Genomic DNA, 26,015 nt, shown 5'->3' with positions numbered 1-26,015 from the left:
CAGATAATAGGAGCGGAATCAGGGTCTGTAATTACCAAATTAAAGAAAATATCTGAAGAATTAAGATACTCTAAACAAGAAATCTATTTTTGCATCTATACCAGGGATGGGCAAACTATGGCCAGCAGGCCAGATCTGGCCTGCCAGCCGTTTTAATCCAGCCCTCGAGCTCATGCTGGGGAGCGAGGTCTGGGACTTGCCCCGCTCCGACACTTGGGTCGAGGGCTGCTCTGCGTGGCTCCCGGAAGCAGCGGCATGTCCCCCCTCCGGCTCCTATGCTTAGGGGCAACCAGGGGACTCCGCTCCACACACTGCCCCCACCCCAAGCACTGCCCCCGCAGCTCCCATTGGCCAGGAATTGAGCCAATGGGAGCGGCAGGGGTGGCGCCTGCAGACGGGGCAGCATGCAGCAGAGCCGCCTGGCGATGCGTCCATGTAGGAGCTGGAGAGGGGACATGCCGCTGCTTCTGAGAACCACTTCAGGTAAGCACTGCCCGAAGCCTGCACCCCTTCGCCATCCCCCTGCCCCAGTCCTGATCCCCCTCACCCTCCGAACCCCTCGATCCCAGCCCAGAGAATCCTTCTGGCACCCCAAACCCCTCATCCCCAGCCCCACCCCAGAGCATGCACTCCCAGAAGGAGCCCGCACCCCCCCCACACCTACTCCACTCCCCCTTCCCCAGCCCCCTCTCGCACCCTGAACTCATTTCTGGCCCCACTCCAGAGCCCACAACCCCAGCCACAGCCCTCTCCCCCTCCCACACCCAACCCCAATTTTGTGAGTATTCATTGCCCGCCATACAATTTCTATAGCCACATGTGACCCTCGGGCCAAAAAGTTTGCCCACCCCTGATCTATACTGAATCACAGATGTAATCTAGGAAATGCTCCCGTCTTCTCAGCCTTAGCAACTTGCCAGGCTACAAAGAAAACAACCTCTCCCTGGAAGAAGTAAATCTACAGAAAACATACCAAAACCCCAGAACTGACTCATCTTTGGAGACCAGATTACACACACAGAGAAGAGCAAACTGATACGGAACTAGGGCTGAGAAGTGTTTTGTGGTTTCCCTAGTCAGGAAGGCTATAGAAATCATCCTGCACAAACCATAAATAACCACACTCTGCCTGTTTTAAAGGCTGGAAAGGAAACCAGGCAGAACTTAGAAGCAGCAGCTCTCTGTGGCATGCTCCCTTTAGGACTTGGTGCCTTTGCCAGCTAGAAAGCAGGGGCTGGATAGTTGTTGGGGATAGGAGTGAGCAATTAAGCCAATGGAAATATTGCTTTGCAGTAAATCTTGCAGCCAACAGCAGCACAGAGGCAAAGGCAAATTTTTAATTCAAAACTAAATCCAGAATTACTTGTACCTACATCCTTTCCACTCCCTAAAAATTCCTCAACACCCTATTATCCAGCTCCTGCAAAATTCTCAAATTACTAACCCACCCCATTCAGCATTTGCAATATTGCAATCAACCCTGCACAGATTTATGCTGGGACACAAAGAACTCTTCAATGCCTTGTCGTCACTTGCGGGGGGGTTTGCCTCACTCACTGTACAGCTGAAGTCGGCGCATCTTAGGTCGACTTACTTGGCTGTGAGGATGGTGGCGAGTCGACCGCTGCCGCTCCCCCGTTGACTCCGCTTCCACCTCTCGCGAGCTGGAGTTCCGGAGTCGACGGGGAGCTCACTCGGAGATTGATTTATTGCATCTAGATGAGATGCGATAGATTGATCACTACCCGCTGATCTGGCGGGTAGTGAAGACCTGCCCTGACGGGTTCTCAATTTGAGGTAAAATCCTACTAAAGACAAGGCATTGGCTTGTGTGAAAACTATACTCAACCTGCTAACTTGTGTCAAAAATACAAACTACACTGTCTTCACTAGAATTTTACCTAGAGTTAGCTAACTTGAGTTAAGAGCACATCTTCATTTCCTAGTGAAGATGAGGCCCAAAGGGCTACTCATACATACAAGATACTTTCTAGGGATATGTCTATGCTGCAATGTAGCCCAGAATCAGTGGAACTTGAGTTTGGTCCCTTGGTTTGTTGACCTACGGCTAGAGTGTCTACACTCATTTGTAACCCCAGGTTAGGCATTGCTGAACCCTGGAGCCCAGCATCTACACTGTATTATGCGAGCCCAATTCCAAAGACCCATATTCCACACTTTCTAGTGCCCTCCCAAAATGTGACTGCTCTAGGCCTTTGTTCATGGTACAAAGTGGGAAAATATGAGCATTCAACAAACTTGTCTGTCTAAAGGACGAAGAAAGTTGCCCTTGGGACTGTGGGAAGCTTTTGGCAGACTCCCAGAACACAAGTTCAGTGTGGCTGTGTCTACATTGCAAAGCAACAGCACTTGTGTCCCTGGTCCCAGCTTGACTCAAATTTGGAACCTTCACCACCATGGGGTCCTGGGGCACTATGTCCAAGTCCTAGGTTAGCATGATTTGTATGAAGACAGAAGGGGAGTTAGGCTTGAACCCGAGTTCAAACCCTGGACTTATTCTGCAGTGGAGACATACCCTAGAGGTGACCCACTCTGGCAGATTTCCCTACAAGTACCACATCTTCTTGGGGAATGGCCAATGAACAATGAGATTCTTCTGGGGAAACTAACCAGAAGTCCTTCACCTGCACAAGCAGGGCCCCATCTCTGACACCTAGAGTGTTCTGTGATGGCTGAAGTAATAATATCCTGCGTCTCACATATTTTTGTGCATATGCAAATCCAATCCCTACTGTAAGGTTTGAGCTGTAAACACCAGAAGATAACTTTTCTCCATTTTAAAAACAAATATTAAAATAAATTACTAACAATAAAAACAATTTATTTCTCTTTAAAGGATAGGAAATGGCATCTTAAACAATAAAATCTAAATGTGGCCCACAGAGATTAACAGATGACAGTGGTACAAAATATTTTTTTTAAAAGGGAAAATAAATCCATGTTTGTAAGGCCATGGGTTAAGGCTACGTTTATGTCACGGAGATCATGGAAGTCATGGAATCCATGACTTCCAGAGACATCCATGATACTATTGACTTCAATGGGTGCAGGACCAGACCTCAAGAGACTGGGGAGATTTGATGATCGAAACAGTGTTGCGTACATACCTGAATATCCTGACAATATTGGTACATATATCCTTATCATTTATACGCTGCTCCAGCACCACCCAGAACTCTGAAACTGCACCAGTACACAGGAGCTGGCATCTTGAAAGAGGTAAGTCAACCAAGTTTCGCAAAGTAGCTGTCAGCTGTAGAGAGAATATATAATTGTCTATTATGAATTCCATGTGCTTTTGAAAATTTAATAAGTTCAGATGTCACCTAAACCATTTGGGAATTGGTAACAATAAAGTGGTTAGGACTTCTAGAAGCATGTATGGAGTAAGCATCAGAGATTAGGATGTGTATGACATGTATTTAAGTTATATAGATTAAAATAAATGTTTAAAAAAAGAAGATCAATATTTGTCTTGTGCCGCTCATGCAACTTTTTTCTTTTAAAGGCCAGATTATCCTTCATTGTGGGTGCAAGGGGGGCGGGGGGAGACATGCCACTGACCCCTCCTGCATAATTCAGTAGTGCTGGTTAGTCTCAGAAGGGAGTGCACGCCACACAGTGCTGTATAGCAGTGGTCATTTATTTTTCACACTGGAGGGTTCTCAGGTCCTTTGTACAATGCTTCTCAGAGCTCCCAGCGGAGTGATGAGGCTCAGCACTCCCCCACACTTGAGTTTGTGCCCCACACAAGCGTGTTTGTATAAAGAACAACAGACCCCTTAATATTTAACCCCATTTTAAGTCAGATACTTAGCATTATTACCTTGTGGTATTTTCTGCATAATTTAATAATCAACATTTTTAATGCCATTTTATCATGATTTTTACAATCTGTTGACCAAATCTTGCTTGCCTCACTCACTGTACATACCAGAATAATTTCATACTCCAATAAAATGCAATCAATTTGAATGAAATGCAGCAATCACTTAAGGAATACACACCAAAACTACATGACAGGTTATGACAGGAAGTGGGATTTTAGATAGGCAACACACAATTACTCAGCCTGTAATTTAGCCTTATTGTATAACGTTTTCCTTGGAAGTCCTCCTTATAAAGTACTGAACTTGTCTACTCTGGCTTAAAAATGAGATAACTGAGGGTATGTCTTCACTACCTGCCGGATCGGCGGGCAGCAATCGATCCCTGAGTGCTCTCTCGTCAACTCCTGTAATCCAGCGCTACGAGAAGCGCAGGCAGAGCCTATGGGGGAGCGGCAGCAGTCGACTCACTGCAAAGACACCATGGTAAGTCGATCCAAGTATGTCAACTTCAGCTACGTTATTCACCTACCTGAAGTTGCGTAACTTAGCTCGATCCCTCCCCTGCCCCCAGTGTAGACCAGGGCTGAGAAAAACCACAGTCCAAGGAGGTACTGCAACAAATAACATTCCCACTAAAAAAAGGTTTTAAAAATTTGCATGCACACACACGGATACAAATGATTTTAAGCTTGAGCCAAAGATGCCTATTTAATACATATGTAGAATACTTATGGATACTTAACATATTTATTAGACACAGAATTTATGATGTTTTGAGGAAATACACATCTGGATCTTCTGAAGATGTCCTATTTGATCAAGAACAAATTAATATAGCCCCCCACTCAATACATAATTTTATTTTGGTAGCAACTGCATGTAACAGTTTTAGCAGCAAATTAAAATGAATTGGTGAACAGTAAATTAAAAAAAAACAAAAACAAAAACAATCTGTTTGATGTAAAGATTAAAGAGTTAACATGTAATAAGCAGGACACAATCTGCATCCAAAAGCACAAAAGCCAAACACAGTCTGGGTCTTCAGTTTATGGAGAAGCCAAAATATTTTCAGGTGATACAAATCTATTTTGAAGAGCTTAGATCATAAAATACTACACACAATTTCTAGCAATGAAAACAGAGTGAACTGATTATTGCACATTTTAAGGATCTTTGTCGGATTCTCCTCTGAGATAAGAGTATTAAAATACTAGAGTCATATAGGCGACTATGCATAATTGTTTATTTGAATAGAGATGTCTTGAAAATTTCAAATTCAGGTCATTAATACTAAAGCAAATACAAGAAGAAATCCTCAGATTTTCCTAATTCTAAAATGAGTTTTTAAAGTTGCATATAGGCTAAAAAGACACAAAGTCTATCTATTTAACATGGTTTCAGTCAGCAAATCTCTACACATATAATACCTTCTCATTAAATGGAACTCTCTGTTCAGCAATATAAACTATATACTTTATCCTGTTTTCTGTTTATCTTTATGGAAAAATAAGCAGTTGTCTGAGAAGCTTCTACCTACTGTATTGTTTTAAACAAACATTTTATTGTCACATCAAATCAAATGGGATTTTATGCTGCTACAAAAGAGAAAATAAAAGCTATAAAGCTTCATAAAACACACAACTGTTGCACTCCACAGTGTATACTTTTCAATGAATCTTATTATTTAAAGAAAAAAGAAAAGGAAAAACTTTTAATGCATACATGCTGATGCCATGTTTACAGTCAGTTTTAGAAAAGAACTAACCTCTGGGAAAACACATTTATACAGAATTTAAAAATTCTTAATAAAGCACTACATAAATAGTGGTAGTACACAGCAGTATTGGTGAACACTAATGTAATTGTATAGAAAAGGTTTCAACTTCTACCTTATCATAGATTTACTAGTTGAATGTGACCTTGGGCAAGTCACTTAATGGCTCTGTGTCTCAATTTCCCTATCTATAAAATTAAGTTTAATATTACTTCCTTGCCTCCTTGGGGGACTTATGAATATAATTTATTATTCATTTTATTATTAATTATTATTATAACAAACACCTAATAGATCAAATTTGGATCGAACTTACTATTTGCATACTACCGTAAAGCCAAAATCTGCTCTCATTTACAGTGGGGTATAACAGTTATATCTCTAAGAGAGTTGCACTGGATTTACCCCAGTAACATAACAGAGTTTGGCACTGCCTACATATACTCGTAGCAATCAATTCAAATGGAAAAATTATAAAAAAATGTTATTCCTCTAAAGTTATAGTCTTAACATTTATCTTAGATTTTGGAACAATTCTTCCACATTTCTAATGCTATTTTCCCCTCAGTGTTACTAATTCCTGGTTTTAGTTATGATCATAGAAACAATAAGATAATTGCTTTTGTTGCCGCTACTGAGTGTGTGAAATTTATTCAAATAGTAGCGAGTTCAATACAAAGAACTGTATTCAAATTTTACACTGTGCTCTGGACATTTTAAGAAATACAAAAGTGCTTATCACATCTCTTGATTTGCTCCTTACAAATGTTTGGAAGTTCACCACTGTTCTTCGCTTTTACTATTCCTGTTCTTTCTCCAGATTGTGAGCAGAGATCACGAAACATCTTATACAATGTATACATCTTATACAAGTTTCTTGGCCGAATCATCTGCCATTCTGTGGCCTTAGGCAGAGTAAGAATAGGTTAGCTGGGTCAGAAGTGTGTTCACAGACCTCTGCTATAACCACTACATAAAGTTCCCGAAGCACAAGTAAATATTATGGTTACAGGCATTTTTAAAATTATATTTTGAGCTTCTGTCAAAGAACCATTGCATAACAAAGCTAATTTCTTCAAAGACTAAAAACTTGTTTGCATGCTAAAAAGAAAAAAAAATCCTGTAGCCTATGAAGACTATGTATATAACAACATCATTTGGTGACACTATAACACAGTCAATGCAAGAGAATCTGACTTCATAAATTTACATATTTAAGTTACCAGCTAACAAAGTGCAGTCACTAACTACACTGATCACTGTGGGTAATTTAATACATCTCCCTTCTATTGCCTCTGGTTCACTGTGGACTTCACCAGATTCTGTACTTCTGAAAGGACTTCTCAGTGTATCTACAACTTCTGTATCTATCATTGAATACTTGGTTTTCCCCTATATCCATTGGTGCAAACACTTAATGTCATTTATTATTCTCTGGGTGTGCATCATAGGAAAACGCTTCTGTATTGTCTATGCCTGAAAACGTGGAAAGATTATGGACAATATTTCTCTACGATGACTGAGTAATTAATTCTAACTCAGAATCAGAAATCACATATTTTAATGCATCAAGAACAGCGATGTAAGCAAATCATGTAGGGAATGCTAACAGCAGAAAAAATTTCATTTCTAAGGGGAAAAAAAAAAAGTAGCTTTACCATTCCAAAATATTCAGAGGCTTGCACTACCTCCCGCCTCCCAAAAAAAACCACAAACAAACAAAAAATGCCAGTTGAAGTCACTGGATGGTTCTGAGAACTGGTACATCATTCTTTACGTCCTCACCTTTTGCAATTTCTCTCCGAATCTAGGCCCTCCTTTCATACCCAAAAATGGTTATCCAAGATCACACATTCTGACTCCCAGCCTCCTACCAAACTGCCTCTTAGGACGGTATAGTTATTAATTTACAAATAAATGAAAAAATATTATGTAAAAAGTTAAAACTAAAGTCTACTTTTTGTTTACACATAAGACTGGCTGTTTCTGTTGTTAATAAAGGCACTTGACAAAGATAATATATATGTGCAGTAGATTCATCATGAACCAGTGGTGCTGGAACATTTTTAATATTGCGGGTACTGAAAGCCAGCCCCCTCCTATTCTCCACCCCCCACTCCTCAGAGCTGGGGCTGGGAGCAGAACCATGTCTCCAGAAGGGGGGGGAATACAGACAAGGGTAAGGGGTGGAGGCCGGGGCCACAGCTGGGCAGGCAGGGGCTGGGAGCGCAGAGTTAGGTGTTTAATTGCAGTGATTCTTACTCGCATCCACAGTATTAACTGCTTACTGTATTTGGGGTGGGAAAACCAGGACATATTGGTAGGACCTTTGGAGTATTTTCACCTTCCAAAAGAAGATTAATCAGAGATCATAAGATCAATTTCCTGCCATTACAAGATGAAGATTCTGGTCATCTGTACTTGTTAGTTTCTCTAAAAACCCTGTAAGATAGGAGCCCATAAATTTCACCAGTAAGTAATATATCTGAATTGACAATATATAGATTATAACATATAATGGGTCCAGAAGTCAGCAGAAGAGCCCCAGGTGTGGGGTGGCAGCCCAGCGGGGCCCCAGGCGTAATGGGATGGCAGGAGCCAGGACCCCAGGAACGTGGGGCGGCAGCAGAGTTTAATCCTTAACTGAAACCCATAAGCATCAAGCTTATTGGTTAACCAGTTAAACTTTTACGTCCTAGATCTAAACCCTGGTGTAGATGCAGCTAAGTCAACAGAAGAAGATCTTCATTGACCTAGCTATCATGGCTTAGGGAGTTGGAGTTCCTACAGTGACGAACAAAACCTTTCGTCACTAAAGTTTGCCTCTACAATATGGCTCACAGTGGGATAGATATACCATTGTAGCTATACCACTATAGAGCCCACAGCACAAACGTGGGCTGTCCACACAGGGGTTTCATGCAGTTTAACTAATTCACTTTAAATTCATACCTTTAGATGAATTTTCCTGAGTGTCCTTGTTTAGACAAGCCATTACTCTAAACCAGCGGTTCTCAAACTGCAAGTTTGAGGTCTGCAAGGGGGGGTCTGCAAGTCATGTCTGGAGCCACTGGCCCTGCTGATCAACTCCTCCCACTCCCTCCCAGTGACTCCTGCACATTGCAGAACAGCTGTTCAGCAGCATGCAGGAGGCGCTGGGAGAGAGGGGGAGGAATGGGGATGGGAGTGCTCGGGGGAGGGGGTGGAAAGAGGTGGGTAAGAGGAGGGGCAGGGGTGAAGCAGAGGCAGGAAGAGGTGAGGCAGGGGTGGGGTCTTGGAGGAAGGGGTGGAGTGGGAGCAGGGCCTGGGGCTAAGCAGAGGTTGAGTACCCCCATGGAAAATTAGAAGCCAGCTTGGGGGTCTGCAAAAATTTTAAATCAAAATGGGGGTTCCTGGGTTGCTAAAGTTTGAGAACCAGTGGTCTAAACTATTTAATTCAGGGTTAAATTTAGTAGCCACAGTGATTTTTTTTTAATTAAAATTGCCAAGCTGTTCAGATACAAACTATGTGCATTATTCCATAAATCTATGCTATCTATCCATGTGTATGGTCCCACTGAAATAAATAGCTTTCATTGTTACATATTACTGATCATACCATACATATTTTTGACTATGTCATCAGTCTTGTGACACACTTGCAGCAAATGTGAAAGCAACTGTTTGTTAAATATGTAGAAAATAGTCTACAACTTAATATATTAAATTGTTCATAAAAGTGTATCATTTCACTTAACAATAGGGACACTGACAATGTATGTTTCCAGAGATAATACAGTTTAACTTTTTTCTGAACAAAATGTTATTTCCTAGAAAGAAATACAAGCAGCCAAAACATGGACAACTCCTCAACAACAATGTATGCATGGTGAAAGGGAGGGAAGTAATTATGCAAAAAACAGATCAAGCTATGTACACATATTTTATCTGCTATATCTAATAGACTTAGGTTGAAGTACTCTTATCCCTTTACAGCAAAGAACCTGTTTTGATGGTCATCGATAGCCATTGGAACATGATAGATTCTTGCCTTCCCAACACACCATTTGTCAGTTGATTGATCGGATATTATAAGTATCTTTTGTCTCCTTAAAACACATTGCTTCTTTAGAGTATACAAACATTAGCCTGCCAAGCAAAGTTGTGATATTATATTCTCCTCCTCCCTTTCTATTTTTTTTTTAAATGCAGTGTTTTTGATAATAGCTTCTTCTACTCTCCTGGTCCATTATGGGGCTGATTTGTATTACCTGTCTATTCTGGTTGTAGGCAACATGGGGCAGGGATCATTGTCTTCCTCTAGTTTTGGTATTACACCCAGCACACTGAGAGCACTGAAGAAGCAATTATAAAAACATTTTTTTTAAAAATTACACAAAACAAAGATACTCCACAAACCTAAATTCTGGCCACGAACAACTTCATGACAATGCCATTTTTCAATAAAGTCTACACATACTTCGGGCCAACTTTCTCTTATGTAAACAGGCACAACTTAGCTGCTTTAATTTAATTTGGTCATTGGAGTTTGTATTTTTATCTTTAAAATAAAAATAGATGCTGACCTGGACTAATAGGTGGCCCAAGTTGGAGAAACGCGTGTCATTTTCTTTAATATTATTAATCTGCTTCATGAACTGAAACAGTATTTCAACAGCTCCTTTGTTAACCAGTTCATTAAGGAGTACTGTATTTCCAGAAATGAATTTTATTGCTCCCAAGCAATACAGAAAAGCCTCATTGTTTGTTTGTAGATCTTCAAATCTCAGGATCTCCAACAAAGAATCTAAAAAAGAATATTAGTGTTTAGAAAGACTGACATTTATATTTGAACTACTTTAGTCTTAAAAAGATTAACTGAAAAAGAAAACTGGGGGTTTACAGTGTTTATCATACTTTTCTCATCAATGGATTGGACAAACGAAGTATTTGGATAGAAACCAAGGGTAATTATTTAAGTATAAGACGTGTATACAAGCTTTGTAGGCACTGTGCTCATCATTAAAATCTTTGGTCAAGGTCTGAAAAACGATTATTGATTTTATGTGCTTCAATTTTTGAATGCGCAACTTGAGACACCTTTAAAAAGGCCCGATTTTCAGAGTACACGCTCAAAACTTTCTGAAAATCAGGCCTCTTTAATATGGCCACCCAAAAACTGAGGCACCGAAAAAATCAATGACTTTACTGCAGTGCTCCCTATACACCAGCTTTATTAGCATAGGCCTAAGCTTAAATGTGCTACCTAACTGCTGGTGCAGACAATAGGAGGAGAAAATGTGCCCAAAATATCATTGTCATCTGACATTATTTCCTCCACATCTCCCAATCAAAACTAAGTAATCAGAATTTTGAAGATATTTCTTACTTGATTATTAAACAAACGTGAGGTCAGTTTTGAACCTTTAATCTCTAGATAACTGGATCAGTTAAAAAGAAACTAACTAATTTCTGTTTCCAGTCATTTTCAGCATTTTCGTGGACTGAAAAAAAGTCAGCTGTTTGTTTTAATAATTCATGTTGATGTTCTGTATCCCAGTAAAACATTTAATAAATAAACAAATAAATCACTGAAACAATAGGGAAAAAAAACTTTCCAAAGCATTCTTATGTCTTATATCAGCCTTTCCTCCAGCCACAAATCAATCCCAAATTAAAACACCCTTTCCAGCAAAAAACAAAAACAAAAAACCCCAAAAAACCCACATTTTTTAACTAAGTAATGAAGAAAGCCATGGGAAGATGGGACCAAAAGCTAAACAATGATGCTTACACAGATATGCTTTATCTGTCTATCCTTACTGAATTAAGTTTTAAGTATTTTAGGAGTTCATTATATTAAAAATGCAAATGCTTATGTCCTATTGAAGGACTGTATGTATTTCCATGAGGAAGGGGGATCACAGCCCTCCAGGAACAAAGAAGAGTAAAAGGTAGGGAAGAGAAGAGGGAGAAGGAAAATTCACTCACAGTATAACACTTCCAAAAGCTATCATCACCACATATACTGATTCAAATTGGATTTTCCAGGGAACAACAGACAAGGAAAGGATTTTTGGTTCAAAAGCTTCACTTAAAAATGAAGCTTTCTAATCCTGCAATCTGGCAGAACCTCTGGTCTGGCAGGGCCCAATCCTAAGGAAAGCATTGGAAGGTCTTTGGTCCACTGATGCTCCATCAGGCTTGGGTTCTTGGGAGGCTGTTATGAACTTGTACCCATAGGAAAAAAACACCTTGTGCAGGACTATCACCAAACAGAGCCCTGTTTGGAGTGAGGGGGTGATCTCTGGTATGCTTATTGTTTCAATATGTTTTCTCTGTAATGCTTGTAATTAAAGTGCTTGCTTAGAAAGAACTGGGTGATAACTTATAAAACTGTTGGCAAGGAGAGAAGTGAAGCAGGCCTGCTTAGGCAGACAGTCTTTGCTGGGGACACTATAGTACAGTCAGGGAACTGTTCAGCCTGGAAATAACCCAGTGAGAAAGGGAGGAGACACGGCTGGGGAGCGTGGAAACCAAGCCCTGATCTACACTGGGGGAGGGGGAGAGGGAAGGGGGAAATCAATCTAAGTTACACAACTTCAGCTATGTGAATAATGTAGCTGAAGTCGACGTACTTGGATCGATTTACTGTGATGTCTTCACCGCGGTGAGTCGACTGCTGCCGCTCCCTCATCAAATCTGCCTGCGTCTCTCATGGTGCTGGACTACAGGAGTCGACAGGAGAGCACTCAGGGGTCGAGGCTTTTCCATAATGCTCACATTTTTAGAGTGGGGAATACAGTTACAGCAAATGTCAGCTGTCATAAATTTTCCAAAACTTTTGAAGGACAAGCATTTTTACTACTGTATTTCAACATTTATTTTAGTATATATAAAAATGAATACATACCCAATAGACCATCATTTTGAATGAGCGAATCATTTTTCTCATTTCTGCTAATTTTAAATACAAGCTTGCAGACACTGAGCAGATTCTTTCCACTTACTTTGAGCTGCAGAGAAACAGAAAGAAGAGAAACAAAGATCACAAGTATATTTTGGGGTAAAAGAAAACATTATAATATTTTAAAAGTTAAGTACACCAGAGAAATCTTGTCAGTATGTGGACTTTCTAAAGTTCCTATAGGCATTGACAACTAATCAGACTGGGCGTGATCTGGGACCAAAGTGAATGGGGTTTTACCACTGACTTCCATAGGACAGAATGAGGTTCAGCGTTCAAATGTTCTAACACCTCAATATTTAAAACAATTTAAGAAAAGTTAAATTACACAACTCTTTTAAAAAAATACGACACATGCTACTTGGCATTAGTTTTTAAAAGATTTTTATCTGACCAGTTTGCAGGGTTTGTTTTAATTATTCCTATAGCACAGAAAAATAATCCCTGTCTCTCTTTGTTTGAGCAGGATCCACCATTTCTGCAAAATACAGTGGCTACACAAGAATATGAGATCTGTATATTAAACTCTGTGCTAGAAAATAAAATATGATATGAAACAATATATTTCACCATGAAAGATGCCCTTAAACTTCAGGGACTATCTTAACCAGTTAAGTTCAAAAGTAGAGAAACTTGACAGGAGAAGATGATCAAAGGAAAGAATGTAGGAAACTGTAAAAGGGGAACTGAAAGTTGTAAAGATACAATGGCAACCTTTCCATGATTTTTTATGTTCTAATGGAATTGCATTCCCTCTTCTTTTCAAAAACTGAAAAAAGATTTCACGGTAAAGTGTCTTTGTGGCTCTAGGCATCCCTGTATTCACACCCTACACACAACTGCAATGATGTTTGTACAAATGCCTTGCAATGTATCCTTTGAAAACAAATACAATGGTCAATATCATTGTAAAATATAAATGTAATAATGCTTATGTGAAATTATGGATACTCATTAATATCATGCTTTAAAGTCTGTGACTAAAAGATATTTAAACCAGGTATATCATGGGGAGTTGATAAACAGACAAAGGAAAGAGGTGGACACATCAAACGAGGTGTGGCCCATATTCAATAGGCTATTCATTTGTATCAGAGACTTTGTAGCAGGAAGAAATAATTTGCATAGTAGCAAACCACCAGCAAGGGAGGAACAAGCATGGAGTCTTATCTTCCAGATTTCAAGGCTCCTTTACACAGCATGAACTAATGAAATTTATCTGGGCGTATCTGTCAGAAAAATACATTTCAAAGGGTCACTGACCTATAAGGAGAGGGGCTGGAACGAACCCCTAAATTATTCTGCACTTTAAGGAGACAAAGTAACCGAGCAATTTGATCTCTATCATGAGTCCAGGCCAGACCACCCAGTTAAAAGATGGACAGAAGACTGTGGGTGAGAGAAATCTTCTTGAATAAAGACTGTATTTTGCTAGATTAAGTTTTAGTCTTAACTTTTTAATACATTAAGATTAACTTTTTAATACATGTTTTCACTTTTATTTATGTGTAACATAAGAACAGCCATACTGGGTCAGACCAATGGTCCATTCAGCCCAGTATTCTGGTCTTCCAACAGCGGCCAATGCCAGGTGCTTCAGAGGGAATAAACAGAACAGATAATCATCATGTGATCCATCCCGTTGTCTATTCCCAATTTCTTTCAAACAGAGGCTAGGGACACCACAGAGCACGGTTTTGCATCCTTGCTCATCGTGACAGTAACCATCTCTATCTTAATTTCTCTTACTTGGTATCACTTAATTTATACTTTTTTGTTAATAAACTTGTTTTGCTTTCATTATAAATCATCAGCACTGGGTAATTTCAGTAAAGTGTTTGCTTCTAGTAAGCCGACAGATTGAAATGTTATACTTCTCTGTACTGACAGTGAACCTAATACTTTTTTTGTGAGGGTCCAGAATAGATCATCCAAAGGAAATCCCACTTGCAGACCCCTTGTACAGGAAAACACTCTAAGAGGGTGTTTCACATATAATTCTACCGAACAACTGAAGAATAACTGCCCTAAACTGAAAGAAGCTTAGCCCACACCCTGTCCAGCCCAGGTTAATACAGCTGTTCTTAACACAGGATCCCAAGAGGTACCTGCAAGTCTCCTGATTAATTTTGAGAGGTCTGACCCATTGGAGATGGACATAGAATTTGTTGAAGCAGCCAAGGTAAATGGCAAAGAATGCACTTGGTGGGTAGACACTGGTGCAGAGATTTCTTTGGTCACAAAAACCACAGTTGAACAGGCAGACATGCTCCCCGCAGAGTATGCAGAACTCCTAGCATTGGGGCAATACAAATTCATTGCACCTTTAGCTAAAGTACCCATGGAGTGGGAAGATCTGGAGAGAACTCTGAGAGTTGGTGTGCTGGATAATACTCCAGCAGCATTGGGGAAATGACATTTTGTCTATGTCTAAAGCCATTAATATAGTAACTCGCAGCAAAAAGGAATATTGTTCTGTGATCTCAGGAGAGGATTATGCAGAAAAAGCAGCAGCAGTTCAGGGAGAGGATGGCCCCAGCCCCGGTCCCAGCTCAGTAAGAGAAAGCAATGTGCAAAGCAGAGGAAAGCAGCAAGCAGAGAGAGCTAAAGGGGGGCGGGGAGGGAGAAGAGAGTTATCCACTGTAACTGTAGAGGCTGTTCAGGTTGTCAGCCACCAGGGTTTTGTGGGCAAGCAGAAAGCAGACCCCATACTAGAAAGCATCTGTGGATAGATATTCGAGGGGAACCCAGTGAGAGGAAATGGGGAAAGATTCTTTTTTTTTTTTTTTTTTTTTTAAGAGGAAGGGTAATTGTACAGGGAAGTCCCATGGGGAAAGATAAAAGCCCTGGGAATCCTTACAAGCAACTGGTTGTGCTGCCCAGCATCATGGGGAGTTACAGTTGCTAGTGTATGAGTGTCCTTTTGCTGGTCACTTGGGGGACAAAAGAAGGTAAATAAGAATTTAGGGATACAGAATGATGTGGGAGACTATAGCAGATCTTGTGAATTATGTTGAAAGAAACCTACAAGACCCCCAAAAGTCCCTCTACAACCACCTGCTTGTGATTCAAGAGGCACTTTATAGCGTAGCAATGGACACTGTGGGCGCTATGCTATGCCCTACCCAAAGGGGAAAAAAATATGTCTTGATAGTAGTGGATTTTGCACTAGCTACCCTGAAGCAGGTGTTCTACCTAAGAGGCTGATTATGTGGCAAAAGCCCTTTTCACTATTTTTAACACAGTGGGTTCCCCTAAGGAGATTTTATCAGATCATGGGTCAAATTTCACATCCCAGTTATCCAGTGAATTATTATGGAAGTTGTGTGGAGTTAAACAGTTAAGGGCTGCCCTATATCCCCCAGAAACAAATGGTTTGGTGGAGAGGTTCTGTGGGACACTGAAATCAATAAAAAGAAAAGGAGTACTTGTGGCACCTTAGAGACTAACAAATTTATTTGAGCATAAACTTTCGTGAGCTACAGTTCACCTCATCAGATGCATGCAGTGGAAAATACAGTGAGGAGATTTTATATACACAGAGAACATGAAACAATGGGTGTTACCATACCCACTGTAACAAGAGTGATCAGGTAAGGTGAGCTATTACCAGCAGGAGAGCGGCGGGGGGTGGGGGGGAACCTTTTGTAGTAACACCCATCACTCTCACAGATCTTGGGTGACAGGCAAGCCCCCCAACCTGCAAATACTCACCAGCAACCACACACCACATAACAAAAAGACTAACCCAGGAACCTATCCTTGCAACAAAGCCGGTTGCCAACTGTGTCCACATATCTATTCAGGGGACACCATCATAGGGCCTAATCACATCAGCCGCACTATTAGAGGCTCGTTCACCTGCACATCTACCAATGTGATATAAGCCATCATGTGCCAGCAATGCCCCTCTGCCATGTACATTGGCCAAACTGGACGGTCTTTACGTAAAAGAATAAATGGTGACAAATTAGATGTCAAGAATTATAACATTCAAAAACCAGTCGGAGAACACATCAATCTCTTTGGTCACTCAATTATAGACCTAAAAGTGGCAATTCTTCAACAACAAAAAAACTTCAAAAACAGACTCCAACGAGAGACTGCTGAATTGGAATTAATTTGCAAACTGGATACAATTAACTTAGGCTTGAATAAAGATTGGGAGTGGATGTGTCCTTATACAAAGTAAAACTATTTCCCCTCCTACTGTTCCTCAGACGTTCTTGTCAACTGCTGGAAATGGTCCACCTATATCATCACTACAAAAGGTTCCCCCCCAACCCCTTGCTGGTAATAGCTCACCTTACCTGATCACTCTTGTTACAGTGGGTATGGTAACACCCATTGTTTCATGTTCTCTGTGTATATAAAATCTCACCACTGTATTTTCCACTGAATGTATCCGATGAAGTGAGCTGTAGCTCACAAAAGCTTATGCTCAAATAAATTTGTTAGTCTCTAAGGTGCCACAAGTACTCCTTTTCTTTTTGCGGATACAGACTAACACGGCTGCTACTCTGAAAACTGAAATCAATGTTAGGAATGCATGCAATGAACAAGAGAGCCACTGATTGGGATGAAATGTTTCCCTGTTATTTATTTATAGGAAGTTTCCCCAGGAATTCTTAGGGTTTGCCAAGGATTTGATCTTCTATATAGAAGGAAAGTGAAAGGACTCCTAGATCTCACCATGGACTCCTGGGAAGAGTAGTAAGGTCAGCCTGCTAAGAGTAACCATGTTGGGCAAAGCCAGGGTGAGGCTTGTAGGCTGCCAGCAGGCTGTTTGGGTCAGAGCTCTGAACCAAAACTGCACAGCCACAAGACACCCACAAGGCCGACACTGACTGAACGCATTATTGGCCTTGGTGAACCCCTAAACATCACAGTCCCCAGCAGTATTTTTCTTTGTATGTACATAAAACACCTGCACTACAGTCATGTGTTGGGTCATCATCCGAGACAGCTATAACATGAAATATATGGCAGAATGCGGATAAAACAGAACAGGAGACATACAATTCTCCCCCAAGGAATTCAGTCACAAATTTAATTAACGCATTATTTTTTTAGTGAGTATCATTAGCATGGAAGCATGTCCTCTGGAACGGTGGCTGAAGCATGAAGGGGCATACGAATGTTTAACATATCTGGCACGGAAACACCTTGCAACGCAGACTACGAAAGTGCCATATAAATACCTGTTCTCACTTACAGGTGACACTGTAAATAAAGAAGCAGGCAACAGTATCTCCAGTAAATATAAACAAACTTGTTTGTCTTAGCGATTGGCTGAACAAAAAGTAGGGCTGAGTAGACTTGTAAGCTCTAGAGCAGGGGTCTCAACCACGCGGCCCACAGACTTATTTCCTGCAGCCCACCAAACTCCCCGCGCCCGGAGTTATTTTCTGCGGGCTGCCAAACTCTCCTCTACCTGTCCCCCCCAGCGTGCCACGTCTCCACTCATCTGCCTACCTCCAGGATCTTCCTGCTGCCAAACAGCTGTTTGGCAGCGCTTTCCGGGGCCGGGGGGAAGAGCGGGGAGCTGCGTGCTCAGGGGAGGAGGCAGAGAAGAGGCGGGGCAGGGGCAGGGATTTGGGGAAGAGGACTTTGGAGAAGGTTGGAATGGGGACGGGGAAGGAGTGGGAATAGGCAGGGCAGGGCCTCATGGAAGGGGTGGAGTGGGGGCCAGGGTAGAGAGGGCGGGGGGTGTCAGTGATGTGGCCCTCGGGCCAATGTCCTAGTCCTCATGTGGCCCTCCTGGTGATTCGAGTTTGAGATCCCTGCTCTGGTGTTTTACATTGTTTTGCTTTTGAGTGCAGTTATGTAACAAAACAAAACAAAAATCTACATTTGTAAGTTACACTTTCATGATAAAGAGATTGCACTTCAGTACTTGTATGAGATGAACTGAAAAATACCATTTCTTTTATAATTTTTATAGTGCAAATATTTGTAATCATAAATAATATAATAAAGTGAGCACTGTAACTTTGTATTCTGTGTTGTAATCAAAATCAATATACAGTATTTCAAAATGTAGTAAAACAACCAAAATATTTAATTAATTTCAATCGGTATTATATTGTTTACCAGAGTGATTAATTTTTTAATCGCAATTAATTTGAGTTAATCTCCTCAGTTAACTGCGATTAATCGACAGCCCTAAATATAATCATTAAAAACTATACCAAGAAGTGCTAACCAGCATCTTTCTAAAAGGTAGACCACCCCTCTGCTCTACAAACACCATGCTAAAAAGCTAAGCTGATAGATTTAAAAAGCACAGGCTTAGAACTGAGTTTTATATTTTTTGTGAAATATCATCCAAAATCCCATACTTTGTGAAAAGCCACCATTGTCAGATTAAGAAAGTTACAAGGAAATATTCTGATGGCTGATTTTGTAGTTGACAGCTATGACTGAGATTTTAATGTGTAACACTGATGTTGACAGGTTTCAGAGTAGCAGCTGTGTTAGTCTGTATTCGCAAAAAGAAAAGGAGTACTTGTGGCACCTTAGAGACTAACAAATTTATTTGAGCATAAGCTTTCGTGAGCTACAGCTCACTTCATCGGATGCATTCAGTGGAAACTACAATGGGGAGATTTATATACATAGAGAACATGAAACAATGGATGTTACCATAACAGCTCACCTTAAGTGATCTTTGTTAGTCTCTAAGGTGCCACAAGTACTTCTTTTCTTTTTGCGAATACAGACTAACAGCTGCTACTCTGAAACCTGTCTAGATGCTATGGTAATTCAATTAAATAATAAAATAAAATAATAATGAACCAGAATAGATGGGTATTATTCCTAGCTCGGTCGCTGACTTTCTGATTTGGCCTGGAAGTAACTTAACCTCACTTTCCCCATATAGGGATAATTATACTTACCCAGCTTTAAAAAAGGTGCTTTGATATCCTAAGATAAAGTTGCTTTATTAAGTACAAGGTATTATAAAACTGAACTTAATTTCCACTCTTTAGTCTTCCAATTCGTAGCAGATCAAAACACTACAGATCTCTATCCTGCAATCACAGGGTGCAAGTCTAGTTCATGTAGACATATCTAAGCTAGCTCAGACACTGGAGCAGTGACATTCAGGCAGCACGGGCTGCACAATCCCACATGAAACCCTGGATAATTACTCTGCTGGCTAGCCCATATTGAAGCCCATGCTGCTGTAACTTTACTGCTGTGATGCCCAAGCTAGCTAGATTCAAGCTAGCTCAGATATGTCTACACAAGCTTCAATCACACAGAAGTAGATTCATCCTTAAAGTATGGAACACTAAATTATCGTACATACAGTATATGTGAATCGTTGCACTCTTTCATATCACTAAATAGTTTAAGAAAAGACTTACAGCCAGAATCATTCTTGCCAGTTTCAGGCCAAGTGAGTCTGAACCAATGTCAACTAATTTATATAATATCTTCAGAAGCGCACTTCTTCTTTTAAATCTCTTTCCAAACATATTTCCTTCTTCCAAGGCTTGATGGAGATTGGTGCAGGCAAGGCAGAGGTTTTCTATATTGTCTTCTATTTGTGGGGATGGAGAGGAAAATAAAGTTAATTATCAAGGCCATCCATTCAATCAACAGATACAGACAGAACAATAAAAAGAGAAATGTTTGCAAAATACCACACAAAATAAGGTACCCAATCTATTTTGTAGTATTCTGATACTTTAATACAAGGCTTTACAAGCATTTTTCATACATCAAATCATTTTTATGTTACTCTTTTAAAAACAATAGCTCTTTTTAAGCCAAGTGATTCATAGAGCCAACAGCAACAAGACAAATCAAGACATTTGAGGATAAATCGTTTTTTAACTTGTTAACAATTAGATTGACAAAATATCAACTAGGAACACTTAACCTGTGGTGAAGCAGGAAGAATTCATTAAGGAGTTCCATCAAATGCTACAGGCAAAAAGGAACTGACAGCTGAAGAAAGTTATTCTGTTTATAAATCCAACCCACAGGTAATCATATGCTTGCTGTTGTATGGGTTTCAAAAATAGATTTATATATGAGTTTTCAAAGCTCTTAGAGATTCAAGATGAATGCAAATGGATATTTAAACAGGCATCCCATCTGCTACTTTGAGTGCCTCTGACATTATTTAGAAACACAACAAAAACAAAACCCGCATGAAACTACCAGAAAATCTCCATCCCCACCACAACCCAATCACTCACACATAAATCTACATTAGGAGAAAATAACTCACGTCTATCTTCTAAACGTTAATTTTCTGTTTAAATATTGGATTTTTTGCCCTTAAGGTTATATCCATTTAGTATTTAAAGTATATCATAAACTTACTTGAAATACAGTACTGCCATTATTCACATGTATTTTCACAGGTTACATTCCTCAGTAGAAGCAGAGTAATACACAAGTGGTTAAAAGCAGTTAGCTCAAACAAATAAAAATCAGTATCAAATTAGAAGGAAAAACTCATCTTAACTTCTGAGGCTTACCAAATTGCCCTATGAAAATGGGCTGACTGGGTAGATGTTTTACAATATTTTTTAAAAGGATAAAAGGTACTTCTTTTCTATTTCAACTGCTAAAGAAAAGATAGTTACCTTTTCTGTAACTCGTGTTCTTCGAGATGCGTTGCTCATGTCCATTCCACAATAGGTGTGCGTGCTCGCCACGTGCACCAGTGCCGGAAGTTTTTCCCCTAGCAGTACCCGTAGAGGGGAGCGCCCCCCGTGACCCGTGGAACGGCGCATGCCTGGCATGGTATAAGGGGGGCTGCGCTCCCCACACCCTCAGTTCCTTCTTGCCAGACAACTCCGACAGAGGGGAAGGAGGGCGGGATGGGGAATAGACAGGAGCAATACATCTTGAAGAACAGCAGTTACGGAAAAGGTAACTATCTTTTCTTCTTCGAGTGATTGCTCATTCCACAATAGATGATTCTAAGCTATATCTATTGGAGGTGGGTAGGAGTTCACAAACTCTCGGGATGGAGTACGGCCCTGCCGAACCCAGCATCCTCCCTGGTCTGGGAGACAATCGCATAATGTGAGGTGAACTGAAGACCATGGGGCAGCCCTACAAATGTCCTGAATGGGGATATGAGCCAAAAAGGCAGCCGACGAGGCCTGCACCCTAGTCAAGTGTGCCCTCACAATTGGTGGCGGAGGGAGTCCCGCCACGTCATAACAGGTACGGATACATGAGATGATCCGGTTAGAGAGCCGCTGACAGGAGATCAGCTGACCTTTCACACACTCGGCCCAGGTGATGAACAGGTGCGAGGACTTCCTGAACGGCTTCGTCTGCTCCAGGTAAAAAGCCAGAGCCTGTCTCACATCCAGCATGGGGAGGCAGTGCTCTTCATTGGACACATGGGACTTGGGGCAGAGGACAGGCAAAGGACCCATGTGATAGGCGGAGACCACTTTCGAGAAAAAACAAAGGCTGTGGTCAGAGCTGGACCTTATCTTTATGAAACACTGTGTACAGGGGCTTGGAGTAAGGACCCTGAGTTCCGAGAACCGCCTAGCCGACGTGATCACAACCAGGAAGGCCACCTTCCACGAGAGGTATGACCAGGAGCGTGTGGCTAGCGGTTCAAACGGTGGCTCCATGAGTCGGGCCAACACCAGATTTAGGTCCCATTGTGGAACTGGGGGCCTAACACACGAGAAGAGACGATCCAACCCCTTAAGGAATCAGCCAGTCATAGTATGGGAGAATACCGTGTAGCCCTGCACTGGCAGATGGAAAGCCGATATGGCCGCCAGGTGCACCTTGACTGACAAGAGCCCCAGACCCTGGGCTCTAAGGTGAAGGAGGTAAGTCTAGAATAAACTGGATCGGGGCGGCCACCAGGGAAACTCCCCACTCGTCCGCCCATCTGGAAAACCGAGACCACTTTCCCAAGTGGGTTCGGCGTGTGGAGGACACGCTGAACCCCTTCTGAGCAAGTCCTTTCCTCCCTACCTAACCATTGGGCAGTCATGCCGTGAGGTGGCGGTCCACTAGGCTGGGGTGGAGGCGATGGCCCTGGTCCTGGGAGAGCAGGTCTGAGCAGGATGGCAACGGTCACAGCAGGGCGACCGCCAGGCCCGTGAGGGTCCCGTACCAATGCTGCCTGGGCCATGCCAGGGCAATCAGAAGGATCCAGGCCTTGTCCGTCTTTATCTTTTCCAGGACCCTGCCAATCAGCGGGAACAGGGGAAAGGCATAGAGAAACTGGCTTGACCAGGATAGGAGGAAGGCATTGGAGATAGTGCCCCGTCCCAGCCTGACCCGGAGGAGAACCAGGAACAGCAACAGTTCTGCCTAGTTGCAAACAGGTCCACTTGAGGAGTTTCCCACACTTGGAAAAATCTGTGCACCACCTCTGGGTGGAGAGACCACGCGTGTTAAGAGGAGAAGTACCTGCTCAAGCGATCCGCCTGCGTGTTCCAGGTGCCTGGCAGATGTCGTAGGCTCTACAAAAGTCCCACAGCCTGAGGGCTTCGCGGCTGAGGATCTGGCCCTGCCTCGCCTGTTGATGTAGAACACCAAAGCTGTGTTGTCTGTGAGGACCCTGACTACTCGGCCCTCCAGGCCATGCATGCCAGCCGTACTGCCCTGAGCTCCTTGACATTTATGTGGAGGGTCAAATCCTGAGCCGAACACAGACTTTGGGTCTGAACACTCCCCATATGAGCCCCCCATCCCAGGTCCGATGCATCGGACACCAGTTCCAGCGACGAGGCCCTGCCCCTGAATGGGACCCCTTGGAGCATATTTCTCGCACAGGACCACCACCTGAGGGAGGCGATCACTGGCTCAGGCACTGTGAGGACTTTGTCCATCCTGTCCCTGGCCTGGGAGAACTCCAAGGCCAACCAAAGTGGGAGGGGCCTCATCCTGAGTCTAGCATGATGGACCACATATGTGCACGCCGACATGTGACCCAAGAGCTAGAGGAACGCTCTGGCTGTTGTCACCGGAGCCTGGTGACAGGTTTGAGACTCTGAAGGGGCTCATCAACACTGTCCGATGGGAGGGAGGCTTTGGCTGACAAGGTGTCCAGGACCGCCTCGATAAACTCTATGCGTTGTACCAGGAGCAACGTGGACTTGGTGTTGTTTACCAACAGGCCCAAAGTAGTGCATGTGGACAGAAGGAGTGCCACGTGATCCAGCACCTGCGACTGGAAGCTGCCCTTGACCAACCAGTTGTCCAGATAAGGGAAGATCTGGGACCCCCCAGCATCTGAGGTAGGCCGCCACCACCAACATACATTTCGTGAATACCCTGGGGACAGTGAACAGGCCAAACAGGAGGACCATAAAATGTTCCTGCCTGACTGAGGAAGTGTCTGTGCCCCTCGAATATATATGATTGTGGAAGTAACCGTCCTGCAGATCGAGGGCGGTGTACTAGTCCCCAGGATCCAGGGAGGGAATGATGGAGACTAGGGAGACCATGCAGAACTTGAGCTTCACCATGTACTGGTTCACGCCTCGCAGATCCAAGAAGGGCCTGAGCCACCCTTTGGCCTTTGGGATAAGGAAATAGCAGGAGTAGTACCCCTTGCCTTTCAACTCAAGGGGGTTTGGGCAGGGAGGAAGTAAACTGCAGGTTGTAGCCCAGGAAGGTGGTGTTGAGGACCCATCGGTCCGAGGTTAGCCACGACCGCTCTGGGAGGAAAGCACACAACCTATTGGAGAAGAGAAGCTTTACTGAGGGTGGATCCCTGATGAAAACTGGCAGGGCACCCCCGGACATCCCGTCAAAACTGCCTTTTCCCTGTCTGCTTACCCTTGGAGAACCCAGGCTAGGGGGCAGGCCAAGACTGCCTCTGTGGGCGCCTCTTATAGTCCTGTGACTTCTTATAAGCAGTCTCATATTTTGAGTGGGTGGCCTAAGCAGGAGTCTGCTGCGGCTTGAATTTAGGTTTACCTGGAGCCAGAACATAAAGACTTAGAGTCTGGAGGGTCGTGCGGGAGTCTTTTAGGCCATGCAGTTTGTATCCGTTTGTTCCGCAAATGGAGCTTTGCCATCAAATGGGAGGTCCAGCAGGAAGGTCTGCGCCTCGCTGGACAACCCAGAGAGCAGCAGCCACAACGCCCACCTCATGGACACAGCGGAGGCCATGGACCGCGCAGCCATGTCCGCCGCATCCGAAACTGCCTGCAGGGTTGCCCTGGCAGCCCCCTCCATCAGCGCTTTGAACTCCTTCCTGTCACGCCCCTGGACGAAGTCCTCAAACTTGGGGAGGGACCCCCACAGATAAAACTCATACCAGCCCAGGAGAGCCTGCTGGTTCGCCACCCATAATTGGAAGCTCGAGGATGAATAAATTTTCCTTCCAAATGAGTCCAGCCTCCTTGAATCTTTATTTTTCGGGGTAGGGACTGGTTGGCCCTGCCATTCCCTGTGGTTGACAGACTCGACCACCAGGGAGTTAGGAGCAGGGTGGGTGTAAAAGTATTCATGCCCCCTGGCGGGTACAAAATATTTGCGTTCTACTCTCTTAGAAATGGGGGCCAATGAGGCCTGGGTTTGTCACAGGGGTATATGAAATTTTTGCCACCCCTTCGCGGAGAGGCAAGGCAAGGAGGACAGCACATTAAACAGGGAGTCCAAGGGCTCCTCCATCTCCTATGCTTGGAGGCGGAGGCTCAATGCACCCCTTTTTTAGAGTTCTTGGTGGGCCCTAAAGTCCTCCTGCGGGACGGAGGGGTCATAATCGCCTCATCCTGGGAAGGTGAAGAGGCCGGTGCGGTACTTTGTGAGTTCACCAGCACTGGAGGGTCCAACACCTGGTTGGTCTCCGGGCATGGTACCAAGGATGGATGCCCCACAGACTCCTTCCTCGGTGGTCTGGAGTGGGAGGCTGATGGTCCTTCCAAGGCTCCGGCCACCGAGCGAGCCCCACCAGGGGCTGCATTGGGGACCACGGTGCCCACTGGTACCATTGGGCTGGCCACGGGGCCAGCCTGGCCCGTCGATGGACTACTACGAAGGGAGGCTGGGCTGACATACGAGCTGCTGCTGTCCCTGGACTGGGAGAAGCAGCGGTGCCGGGAGTGGTGCCGACCACAGGGGCCGCGATCCTGACGTGAAAGACCAGTACCGTCGGTAACAGCTGCTCTGCGATTGGCTCCAGCGGGTGGACCTGCGACGGTGAGACACTGGCGACCGACGCCCGGGGCTGTGGAGGCGGTGCTGAGGTGGGATCCTGGAGCAAGACGACGAACGGGAATGACGTCAATGTTCGTGCCGTGACCGGCTGCGATAACCTCTCCTAGGCAAGGACCTTTGGCGTCATCTGCCTCGGTACCGCCAGTGTTCACTCCTCGAGGCAGAGCGGTACCAAGAATCCCGATCAGACGGAACCCAACCAGACAGCCTGGTGAGCATCGAGGGTGATCCACGTGGACTTTGCCCTGAACGGTCACTGGGTGGCGAA

At 43.2% G+C, this 26,015-nt stretch overlaps 1 protein-coding gene across 6 annotated transcripts in view; it reads right to left on the bottom strand.

Annotated features, from left to right (window-relative positions):
* ARMC2 (armadillo repeat containing 2) overlaps nt 1-26,015 on the bottom strand; it is a 120,097-nt gene that overhangs the window by 42,689 nt on the left and 51,393 nt on the right. For all 6 annotated transcript variants that reach the window (XR_006279904.1, XM_043510776.1, XM_043510777.1 and 3 more), the window contains 4 exons: nt 19,945-20,120; nt 12,518-12,620; nt 10,191-10,411; nt 3,129-3,274 (listed from right to left, as the gene is read on the bottom strand). Coding sequence is in view for 5 of the 6 variants with exons in the window: in XM_043510776.1 (XP_043366711.1) it covers nt 3,129-3,274; nt 10,191-10,411; nt 12,518-12,620; nt 19,945-20,120 (646 nt within the window). In the remaining variant the exon portion in view is untranslated. The remainder of the gene's footprint in view (nt 1-3,128; nt 3,275-10,190; nt 10,412-12,517; nt 12,621-19,944; nt 20,121-26,015) is intronic.

Source organism: Dermochelys coriacea, chromosome 3 (genome assembly GCF_009764565.3).
Source record: "Dermochelys coriacea isolate rDerCor1 chromosome 3, rDerCor1.pri.v4, whole genome shotgun sequence".
NCBI classification, from domain to species: Eukaryota; Metazoa; Chordata; order Testudines; family Dermochelyidae; genus Dermochelys; species Dermochelys coriacea.
Note: the sequence above shows the minus strand (reverse complement) of the source record. Positions and strands in the feature narration are given on the sequence as shown.